This window comes from Tenrec ecaudatus, chromosome 12 (genome assembly GCF_050624435.1).
Source record: "Tenrec ecaudatus isolate mTenEca1 chromosome 12, mTenEca1.hap1, whole genome shotgun sequence".
Taxonomy (NCBI): domain Eukaryota; kingdom Metazoa; phylum Chordata; class Mammalia; order Afrosoricida; family Tenrecidae; genus Tenrec; species Tenrec ecaudatus.
Window position 1 is genome coordinate 77,596,607 of NC_134541.1, and position 12,743 is coordinate 77,609,349.

Below are 12,743 nucleotides of genomic sequence, written 5' to 3' on the forward strand. Positions count from 1 at the left end.
AATAGCTTCCTCTTTGTTGAGGAACAGTAGCTTCATATTTTAATATTTTTGCTTATTAAGAGTTTCTATTTTTTTGCTTCCCCTTGTACTTTTTATTAAATTTTAAGTGTTTTCTAATTTCCTTCATGATTTCTTCTCCCAACACCCACATTTTTGTGAAATTTCTAGTTATTCTTCTACTCCTGATTTTTATATTCCTCCCACTATGGCCAGAGTAGGCACCGTGGTGGCTTAGTGGGTTATTCATTAAGTTGCTAACTGCAAGGCTGGCAGTTCGAACTCCCCAATGGCTCCATGGGGGAAAGATGGAGTTTCCTACTCTCCTAAATATTTACAGCATTGAAAACCCCAAAGGATAGTTCTACTCTGTTCTACAAGGTCACTATAAATCAGAATTCACTCGATGGCAAAGAGTGAATGATGAGCAAAGAAGATTTTTGTAAGATTCCTATGCCATTCAATTTGTTAAGGCTTGTTCTCTGATCAAACATATGGTTTATCCTGCAGCAGAGAAGTGTGTCTATGTTGATGATATTTGGACAAGTGTTCTATAAAATCCTGTTTGATTCAATTCATTTATTGTGTCAATCAGGTTTTCTATTTCATTATTGCTCTTTTTAGATAGTTTATGATTGAAAGTAGTGTACTTAAGTCTCCAACTACTCTTTTAACTGTCTTCAATTCTTTCAGTTTGTCAGTGCTTGTTTCACAAATTTTGTGATTCTGTTGTCAGATTGACACATTTTTATAACTTATTTCTATTGATTATTGATCCTTTTAACATTAAATATGATTTTCTTTGTCTCTTCATATATTTTTTCTGTTGCTTAAGTATATTTTGTCTGATATTAATATAATCACTTGAGCATTTGTTCATTTGTTTCTATTTTTATGAAGTATTTTCCATCTTTTCACATTTAACTTATTAGTGTTTTAAAAATTATTTTAAATGAATATCTCATAGATAGCACATATTAATTAGGTCAAGTTTTCTTAATCATTTTGTCAATCTGTGCATTTTAATTGGAAAGTTCAATCTGTTCATTGGTACAGTAACTATCAGTAAAGGACAACTTCTCTCATTTTGTGATTTTTTTTGCGTGTCTGGCATTCTACCTGTGTCTCATCTCCTTAGACACTGATTTTTTGCATGTGCACGCTTAGTTGATTTTTGAAGATAATAATTTTCACTACTTTCTCCCTCCCTTTTGTACATCTTTCTTTAAAACCACTCTTGTGGTTACCAAGGGGATTATATTTACCAACCAAAACTTCTAATGTCCTAGTTTTCATAGATAATAACTTAACTTGAGTATAATACAACAACTTTGTTCCTCTCCCACCTCTTTATGATGTTCATGTCATAAATTACATCTTTATACATCATGTGTCCAGTATAATTATTTTATAACTATTAATTTTGTTTTTGTATTTTATGTCATATAGAACACAAGATGGTTATAAACCAAAAAAGAAACAAAACTGACTTTTGTAATTTTCCTCAAAATCACTTTTACCATAGGTAATTTTTCATACAATTTTGACTTTATATTATATCTTATTCTTTCAAATTGGGTGACTCTTTGGTATTTTTATAGCAAACGTTCAGCTTTTGTTGATCTGGGAATGTCTTAATTTCAGCCTCTTTTGAAGGGCAGTTTAACTGAATAGAAGATCCTCAAATGACAGTGCCTTTTAGCAAGAAAACACTGACATTAGAGCAAAGCAACAGCTGAAGATAGAATTATCTTCAGCAACAGCTGAGGTTACGACTAATCTCCTACATTTTGTTTTCCATTTCTATAAAGAGAAAGGCTTGGAATTGAAGTCTCACTTAAGTTCTTTGAATCCACCATAGTCATCCTTACTTACTGGAATTGTACTAAGCCTATCAATATACATAGTAAAACAACAATGTGTGTTTATTCTCAAAAGGGAAAAAAAGACCCTATTCATTGAGCCCAACCAGTTGCCCTTTCTAAAAGCTGGGAGTGATTTTGACGATCTCGGAGTAGGTATGACCTGTGTGTTTGCTCCTGTTTGGCTTCTGAAGGCTGGAACAAATGCCTCCGTTTCTGTGTCTCCGTTCCCTAGGTTAAACTCGGCTGTCTCCCTAGAGAAGAGGAATCTTCAAGTAAAAGACAGAGAGTGGCAAGGGGACTATTCTGGGCCAGGTTCTCTGGTACAGTTAAGCCACTGACTTGCTGCTTCAGCTCATTTTGCCTCACTTTGCTTTAGGCCATCGATGTGTGGCCTTTGAGAAATATTTGATGTGATTTTGAATGTATATAGAGGAAACTGCAATGCACCAATCATTATAGCATATCAATATTGATTAAATGCAAATAGTTAACTTCATTTGTATTGTCCCCAAACTAGAAACACCCAAATGTCCCTTAGTGGTAAACTGTACATCAACACTATGAAACACCATTCATCAATGAAAAACATCATATTATTGATACACACAAGAACTTGAATGGATTAAAAACATTTTGCTGAGTGACTAAACAACCTTCAAATGCATCATATTGTATGATTCCATTTATATAATATTTATAAAACTATTGACATCAGAAACACATTAGTGGTTGTCAATGATTAGCAATAATGGGAGATGGTAATGTGAGTACAATTTTAAAGAGATAACACTAAAGGTATATTTGAAGTGATAAAATGTTGATTATTATGGTTTTTGCAATAACCTATATATGTGATAAAAATATATACTATGCTCACACATTGTATTGATGACACTTTCTTAGTTTTAATATTATAATAAAGTTCTGTAAGGTATCATCACTGGTTGGTACCCGGCTATCAAAAGAGATAGTGTCTGGGGTCTTAAATGCTTGAAGGTAAACAAGTGACCATCTAGCTAAGGAGCAACAAAGCCCACATGGAAGAAGCACACCAGCCTGTGCAATTATGAGATGTCAAAATGGATCAGCTATCAGGCATTTTCAGAACAAAATATCATATCTTTGTGAATAAGGGGTTGTAGAGTGGAGATCCAAAGCCCATCTATAGGCAATTGAACATCCTCTTATGTGGGGAGGAAACGAGCCACTCAGGGTGCAGGGTAGCAACCACTAAACATACAACTTTCCTCTAGTTCCTAAATGCTTCCTCCCCCTACTATCATGATTCCAATTCTACCTTACAAATGTGGCTAGACCAGAGGATGTACACTGGTACAGATAGGAACTGGAAACACAGGGAATCCAGGGCAAATGATCCCTTCAGGACCAGTGGTGAGAATGGCTGTACCAGGAAGGTGGAGGGAGGGTGGGGTGGAAAGGGGGAACCGATTACAAAGATATACATATAACCTCCTCCCTGGGGGATGGACAACAGAAAAGGGGGTGAAGGGAGACATCGGATAGTACAAGATATGACAAAATAATTTATAAATTATCAAGGGTTCATGAGGGAGGGGGATAGCAGGGAAGGAGGGGGAAAATGAGCTAATGCCAGGGGCTTAAGTGGAGAGCAAATGTTTTGAGAATGATGAGGTCAATGAATGTACAAATGTGCTTTACACACTGGATGTATGTATGGATTGTGACAAGAGTTGTATGAGGCCCTAATTAAATAATTTATAAAAATATGTCATCACTGGAACCTCTCTATTATAACAATGTTCTGTAAATCTATAATTGTTTTGAAATACAGATATTTTTAATTAATCATTAAGGTTGCAGATGGACATTAGGCCTCGACTCACATTCCCTCAACACAAGAAAACTTCATTCTAATAATCCGGCATTCTGTGATGTTCACCTTCTAAACACAATCTGCTGAAGACAAAATGGGTGCATAAGCAAAAGAGGTGAAGAAAGCTGATGGTGCCCGGCTATCAAAAAATATAGCCTCTGGGGTCTTAAAGGCTTGAAGATAAACAAGTGGCCACCTAGCTGAGAAGCAACAAAGTCCACATGGAAGAAGTACAAGAGCCTGTGTGATCGTGAGGTGTCGATGGGATCAGGTATCAGGCATTTTAGACCCAGAATAAAATCATACCCAATGTGAATGGGGAGTGGAGGGGTGACATGGAGTGGAGACCCAATGCCCCCCATCTGTAGACAATTGGATATCCCCTCACAGAAGGGTCACAAGGAAGATATGAGCCTGTCAGGGTACAGTCCAGAATCAATGAAACACACAACTTTCCTCTAGTTCTTTGGTGCTTCCTTCACCCCACTATCATCTCAATTCTACATTACAAATTGGCTTAGACCAGAACATACACACTGTTATAGATAAGAGCCTGCAACACAGGGAATCCAGGATAGATAAATGCCTCATGGCCAACAATGAGAATAGAGTTACCAGGACGATAAGGGGAAGGTGGGGGCACATGGAGGAATCCATCACAAAGATCAACATATAACCCCTTCCCAGGGGTCCAACAACAGAAAAGTGGGTGAAGGGCGGCAGAGGACGATGTGAGATATGAAAATAATTATAACTTATCAAGGGTTCAAGAGGGAGGCAGGGTGGGGAAGGGAGGGGAAAAATGAGCTGATATAAAGGGCTCAAGTAGAAAGAAAATGCTTTGAAAATGATGATGGTGGCATATGTACAAAGGTGCATGACAATGGATGATTGTATGGATTGTGATAAGAGATGTATGAGCCCCCAATAAAAGTACTGAATTAAATAACAATAACCAAATGCAAAGAAAAAATGATGCTACCTACATGTAACAACAAACAGACCATATGTAAGGGGGTTATAAAAATTAGTGGAAAAATTAAATGTAAAAAATGGAATTTTCCAATAACCTTTTGGAAGCTCTTAAATGGGTCAAGAGCTAATTTATGAGACATTAAACTAAGACAGACTAGGAAGAAGGGTCTAGCAATCTTCTAAATAATAGGCAATAAAATGAAAACTCTAGACTGTCTAATGAAATACAGGAAGATGAGTTCTGTCACAGGTTCCCACACATATTTGGCCTATCATCCGCTTTTCAGAAAAAAAATTACTTAGCATTCAGCTTGCCAATTCAAACCTCCTGTGCTATCATGCAGAATCCGGCAATGAATGTCGGCCATCTGCTTTTGCTGGCCCTGGAGCCCTTCAGCAGCCCCACAGGGAGCAGTAGCAGCCAGTTTGTGAAATACGCCCTCGGTTGAAAGACACTCAACTATACAGCGGCTGCAAGCATGGACTCACGCATACCAGCCACGGTGGGGCTGACACAAGACCAGAGAGGGTTTCATGCTGTGGCACATAACGTGACCAGGAATCCGAGCCAACTGCAAAGGAACTAACGACAATACGTTAAGTTTAAGGGGAGAACATAACACACCCAGTTAGCCCAGCGCTAAAACTCCTGAATGGTCCAAAAGACTTGGGCATTTGGAAGAAAGAGCATCTTAAGCTATGATCACAGAACTAATCAAAAATTACATGTCCTCAATCACATTCTGTCAGATTTCTGAGAAATATGCTAGAATCATAAAAATAAGCTACTCTGTTTCTCTATCTTTGTACAAGGATCCTGTAGGTGGCTAGAGTGCAGGTAGAGTGGGTCATGATGCTGAATGAATTCTTCCTGGCCTCGGTCTTTCACACCAGCATGATGGTGTAGGACAGCTATGGAAGCAACCCAGCTGGATGAACCAAAGGGAAACAAGAGAGACTGGGTACAGATAACAGAGGAAGAGGCCTAGAAATGGATTGGGTAAAGGGAGAGCTGAGAGGAGTTATGGTTTAGTAGGGTAAGACAGACCAAGAGTAACATGGATAATGAAGTCAGCATGACCCAGACAAAGCTGATTGCAGGTTAATGGGCTCTGCTATTCGTGGCAAGTTGACCCCGTGACATGCATGTAAATGCAGATGACACAGCCTTGTTTGCTGAAATGAGGAGCCGGAGCATTAGATGATGAAAATTAAAGACTGCAGCATTCAGTATGAATTCCAATTAAAGAAATAAAAACTTCTCATAATTAGACCAATAGATAACATGATAATTGGAAAAGAGATTGAAGTTGCCAAGGATTTCATTTTGCTTGGATCCACAGTCAATGTTCATGGAAACCACAATCAAGAAAGCATATGATGTGCTGCACAAGACTTCTGTGAAGTGTTGAAGAGCAAGGAGGTAACTCTGAGATTAAGGTCACAGACGAAGGTCACAGACGAATTGATGCATTTGAAATATGAAGCTGCCTGAGACGATTGAAAGCACCATGATCTACTAGAAGAACAAAGTACAGCTGGGATGCGCATTGGAATTAAGAATGGTGAGATTTCAGCTCTCATACTTGGACACGGTACCAGGAAAGTCCCTTATCTGGAAAAGAAGAGTCCGCTTGATAAAATGGAGGATCAGCTGAAAAAGAGGAAGACCCTTGACTGTTTGGATTGACACGGGGGCTGCAATAGGCTCAAGTCCAACAATTGTGAGCATGACACAGGGCCTGGCTGTGTTTCCTTCTGTTTACATAGGGTTGACTCAGAACTGACTCAATGACACACTCAACTGGACAGTTTGAGCCCCCATATAACTTAGTTCTAATCATTACATTGCAAGAATTACAAACTCCTGGCTACAAATAAGTCTCTGTGTAGTGCAATCAATGAAAACATTTGATTGTTAACTAAAAGGTTGGTGGTTCAAGTACATTGAAGTTGCCTGAAAGAAAGACGTGTGTCCTACTGCCGAAAAATCAGCTACTACAAATCCTCGGGAATGTAGCTATACTGTCAAAAGTGGATGCCATGAGCTGATGGTCCACAAGGGAAGCACTGTCACTTCCAACAGCATTTTCTAGAACTGGGAACCGTAGACTCTTTATCACAGTGAAATTAGAAGGATGTTCTCTAGTTCACTGTTCAAAGTTTGCCTCAACTTCCAGCTATTGAGAGAGAGAAAGCCAGACATATATTCCGGTCATGTATCTCTCTGAAATTTCTAAACTCTGAGGTTGCTAAGCTCCACATAAACTGAGATCATAGAGAAGCAATAACACTGGGTCAGATTATGGTAGCTCCCCAAAGACACATTTATAAAAAATAAGTTAAAATTAGCCCTCCCTTCTTTTCTGGAGAACCAGTATGGAAAATTATATTCTTCAGGACTGTTTTTCATATTTTGTAAGAAAAGAATTGCCTTTTTTTGCTTACTACTATTTAGAAAAGGAAATTTTTATTACTCAGTACAAAGAGAAAGTATGCTTTAGAAACAAAAATTTTAAAAAGTTGGTTTCTGTTTATCTTTCACAGGCTAATGATTTAACTCAACATGATCATTTTATTTTTCTTAGTTTCAGGATTATTCGAATAAATAAAGCATTCCAGGTACTTGACTACATCTATTGTTTTATGCTTTAAGGGGTTTCTGGAAAATTTAGAGAGGATTGTTGTACTTTGTATTTAATGTTGAAGCTGTCGTCAACTTCTCCCAGGAACCCTGCTGGTGTAGTGGTTGCAAGCTGGCCTGTGGTCCGAAGAGCTACAGTCTCTGAAACCCACAGGGTCAGTTCTGCCCTGTCCTTTCAGTCAGCACTGACTCCATGACAGTGATTTTGAACCCTCTTTGGAAGGCTATAGGTAGCTTGAAGGGCAATATTCATATCTAATGCACCTCAAGTCATTAGACACTTATATATGAGTGTCATGATGGTTTAAGGTTTCTGGACCTTTCAGACTAAAATAGACTAGAAATAAGAACCTAGTGCTTTACTGAAAAAAATAGCCAATTAAAAAATCTGTGAATCACAATGATCCAGTCCCACAGTACACAATGGTGCATGATGGGACGCTAACTCAACAGCAGTTAGCAGAAACATGTGTGTTTTCTCACATGTCCATTTGTCACTAGTGATTGTCTGCAACATCAGGCAATGTTTTAAATGACCCCAGATGCTTTCCCACTCTATATTTTCCAAGACTTTCCATGCTTGGAGCTAGGCTCCGGTTGTGCCAAACACAATCTGACAGATAATACTCCCACAATTGTAAAAATAAATAGAATGGAAAGTCAGCACAGATCAGTACTTAGGTTAGTGCTTAAAGTTATCCAAAGGATTGAGTGAGAAGTGATTGCCAAATATGTAACTCCTCTAAAAGCCAGAGATTTCTCATCTTGTCACCTGGTTAGTGACCATAGCTATAATTCATCTCCTCTTGTGCTTTCTTCCCTTTGCCCCTCCTCTGTCTGCCCCATAAACTCACACTATCCTGAGATCTGAAGTGGAAAAGCCAGATGTTTTGCAATGCCGATTAAGGATTACACCGTTTGGGAAAAGTACCCCTACGACTATGAGCTCAATAGAGTGGAATTGGTGAGCGCTGCCGGCCTTCATGGGGATAGCCATGTGGATGCGGAGCACTGTTACATAAAAATTTATGAGGGTGATATAACTTACATCACCCTCATAAAATTTGTTAGAGTCATGGAGTCAATGAAACAACCTGTCTCAACTGATAATGCAGTTCTCCAGGGGGCAAGACAGAGGAAATGAGGGCTGCAATTCCTGCGGTCTCTGGGGGTGATTCCTATTTGGGGCAGGTGGTTGGTGAACACATTAGCATTCAGCCCATTTTAATAGCAGCCCCACAGGTTGCTTCTTTAGGAGAAGCACCTTCCTCCAATTTGGTCTTCATTGTTAGGTGGGCCTGACTCCACCTTCACAAGTTAGATGGGCACACTACTTGGAACTGATAAATGTAGGCTTTTCATTTGGGGACGAAGACAAATGACAATGAAATGTGGGGTTGTTCCTCCGTCTGTTGGGACAGAACATTTCTACTCCCCTGTGTGCTGGAGCTCCTGTGAGGTCCTCTATGCTTGGAGCTGCTGGACGATTTGATGGCATCATGGCATAAGTGCCCTGAGAACAGAGCCAGTCCAGAGAACATCTTCGAGAAGAGATGGAAAACATTGCTTCCTGCAGACCGACTTGAGTCTAACTGCCAGTTGGGTCTTTGCATGTATGTTAGGGAGTGTGTCCTTTTTCCTGCTTTGCTTCAGGTAATTTAAAGTGGCTTTATTCCAGTTGCATATAAATAATAAGCAATCTGAGAACAAAGGATGTACACAATTTGACAACGGAAATCTTTCCATTCCAGTTGGTAAGCTGCCACCTAGTAATAAGCCCCAGTAACCCATTGCTGTCCAGGCCTCTAGGACCATCCCCTTGGTACTCTGGACTCCTTCACATTGATCAATTCAAGGGTTAATATCAGGTACAGTGGGAAGCCTCTCTATCATCCCCTTTGATGAGTCATCTCAAAGTCACCAATAACTTTCATATTTCAAAGATCAATGGTCATTTCTCAGTCCTTACCTTGGCTTTCCCATAGCGTTTCAGCAACATGGTTGAAACACTCTACATAGTTTCTGTAGCATCTCCCCTACCTGTAGTTTCTACTTGTCTTATACTCATTCCCAAGACCTGTTGCCTATTCTCCTCCTTATCTTTGATTTCTAGATGTTGGCACACCCCAAGAAACAGTCCGTGGACCTCTTTCCCATGGTCACGCATTCTCTGAGTGGCCTCATCCAGTCTCATGTCTTTGGCTAATATTCCAAAAGTATACCTCTCTTAAGCCTCTCACCGGAACTCCATCTCCACTGGAGGTCTGACCAAAAGCCAACTTCACTGACAAAATTATCTTGTTTATTTGCTCTGATAAGCTGCAAACATCACATACGCGAGGGTTTCAAAATAGTGGTGGAAATTTTCTATGATCAATTCTGCTTCCCACAGCTTTTAACACCCCCTGTATAATCACATATAAGATATAAATAGATAATTTTGGATAAAGTGTGGTACCTAATCCACACTCATAAATGTTTTTAATATTATCCTTAGAAACACTCTTCCTGGCATCCATGTCCACACATACTCCTCTTGAAAGCCATTCCCCATTTTTTCCCCACATAGTCTCATTTCTAACTTAAATTTAAGCACCTACTAATACTGAGTTGGCCCTACAGAGAATTAGGTCCTTATAAAGGGGGCTTTGCATCAGTAATTATTCCCCATTACAAAGATTCATTCATTAGAATTTGACCAGCACATCATTGCTTAGTTTAGCTTCAGAACTCTGAGCATACAAAGGGAATACACAGAAAGGTTATGTAGACCTACTCCTGACCCCCCTCCTGGTAAGCAGCCTCTACAACCGTAAGCCAAGAACTGCATCCTTGCATTTTTTGTGAGCAAATCACAGAGCACATAGGACATTAAATCTACTTTTAGAGGCTTGTCATAAAGGATTTTAGGAATATGATGAGGGATATATTGGGACAGGAAAAAGGAAATAAAGAAACAGGGCCCAAACACATGCTTTTGCATAAGTTATTTAGAATATGATCAGGTAAGTAAAATATTAGAACAAAGCCAAACCATGACCAGAAATCATGATTGATGCATCCCTGACTTATTACCTTAGATTGAGAGAGTCCTCCATGATGTTTTTCCCCTTCAAGCTGGGTTGGAAAGAGCAGAAACTAAAAAAAGAAAGGATAATTTTTTCAGTAGAATCCAGATAGTCTCAGAACCAGTGGAGTCACTTGCAGAATCAGAAAAGTAGATAAGATTCATTACCGACGTACACATCTCACCCAACTAGATCATGTTCACCTGTCCTGGCTGTACCTTGTAGGATCTTTCTCAGTAAGTTCAAGTACCGCAAACTCTGGTCTTATTTATGGTAATGATAATAGTTAAACAATAATGACCAGACACCTTGTTCTCCTCAGTGGGAAGCATTTGATACTGCCCTTGGCCAGTTCAACAGCTCTCCTGCGTGTTCTAGCATGTCCCTCTGGAGAAAAATGCTTTTATAATTTAATGCTCCTGAGAGGGTGGGTACAGTTAAGGAATTTTGCTAGGTGATATTTATTGTCTACTCAAGAGAGTCACAAGATCTCTAGACAAGCTTTGGCAAATGTTTAACATACATAAATCATGGGAGGAAATTAATCTAAAGTTGAGCACTGAGAGCCTGTATTTTAGATTTGGTTTAACAGGGACCTTGGAGACAATTACAGAGGGAATCTAAAAGAATGCATCCCTGTGGTCCATTCATACTGGGGAGCACGCCTTTCTGTCTGTCCCTTCCGGATTTTTTACACAAAACCCATAACAGCAATAATGAGGAAAATTATGATGATTGAATTTTAAAAACATGCACACTGGCTTAATTTTCTTAGATAAATTAATCTATTGTTAAACTAAAGTAGTAGACGTCTTTCTTGAAGAAAATTGGATATTTAGTACACAAGTGGGAAATTCAGTTGTTTGGACTTCTTTCTAAGAAAATATGTTATTGGAATACCTAAATATTTTAGGGACTAGAGATTAAAAAATGTTGAAATATAAATAAAGTTTTTTGAGCTATTTTATTTCTTTGTTTTTCGGTAAATGAAACCCAGGGATTTTGAGCCTTTAGGGAAAGAAACTATAACAAGGGTTTGGGGAGAAGGGGAATGTATAGGGGTGGGAGAAAGAAGGGAGCTGATACAAGAAGTTCAGGAAGGAAAAGTTTGGATACTGATTATGGAAGCAATTGTACAATTATGTTTGACATGGTTACACTATGGAATGATATGACATATGTATTAACTCCCAATTTATAGCAAATTTTAAAAAAAGCATAGATCCAGTAATGAGTTTTTGGCTACCATTAAATCCTGGCTCCAACTTAAGAATAATTAGTTCGATGTACTCTACGGCACACACGGTAGACCACCGCTCCCTCCTACTCTCAGTCAGTCTGATCCTTTCCTCTGAGAGCCTAGAGAAGGCCCTCCTGTGTGAGACTTCTCTGTTTCTCTCTCTCATCCATCCATCCATCCATCCATCCATCACCTCTCTTCACAAAGGAAGAGGGCCTGCGCAGAGTGGAGGGTGGGAAGGGAGGGTGTATGTTTGAACCTTCATCCCCATGTTCCCATATATATGATGGCAGTGAACCATAAAACCCAAGCGTGACAAAGACCAAAAAAAGAATAATTAGTTCTTACATCACGGCCCTGCGTGGTACTCACCTTCAGGAAATGATCACTGAAGATAAAAGTGCTACAGCAAAGTGAGTTAAAGAAATCAGATGGTGCCCTGCTATGAATTGTATTAACTGGAATAGTGGCTGGGGTCTTAAAGGCTTATATTCAAACCAGGCACTCAGGCAAGGAATCAACTAAGTCACACAGAAGCAGCACACCAGCTTGTGCGATCCAAAGATGACAACGACAAAATACGAATATGGTGAGGAGAAGAGCACCTGAGCTAAAATGATGAACCCCCAATTTGTGGAGGGCTGTGGGGGAGAGTGGGAGCCATCTGCACCCATCTGCCTCATGAGGCACCCATCTGCACAGTGTCTGGACAGAAGGAGCTGCTGGCAGATCCCCTCTAGTCACAGGCAAGAGTCATGAACAGCCTTACTATCCGGTAGAGGCCATTGTCATCTTGCTTATGTCGGATCCAACTTGATACTTGACCTCCCTATAGACACGACCGGAATTTGTTCTGGGTGCAAGTATCTCTTAGTTGTTCCATGACAGAAATTTCTTCCCCGGCTTTTTGAATGTTGATGGTGGTCTTTTTGTCTTAAGCATCATTTGCATTTTTTCTTTGTACTATTATGATTTTATCCTTGCCACCTTAGTGTGATTTTGTTTTTTTATTGTTTTCTGTTGGGTCTCGAAGCTGTGAAGCTCAGGAGGAGTGGATACATAATGATAACTGACACACGGGGATATAGGGAATACAAGG

General features: G+C 39.5%; 1 protein-coding gene across 1 annotated transcript in view; it reads right to left on the reverse strand.

The window, feature by feature from the left end:
- Positions 1–12,743, reverse strand: part of WDFY4 (WDFY family member 4) — a 388,818-nt gene that overhangs the window by 82,223 nt on the left and 293,852 nt on the right. The window contains exon 46 of the mRNA XM_075527922.1: positions 10,412–10,474. Within this exon, the coding sequence (XP_075384037.1) occupies positions 10,412–10,474 (63 nt within the window). The remainder of the gene's footprint in view (positions 1–10,411; positions 10,475–12,743) is intronic.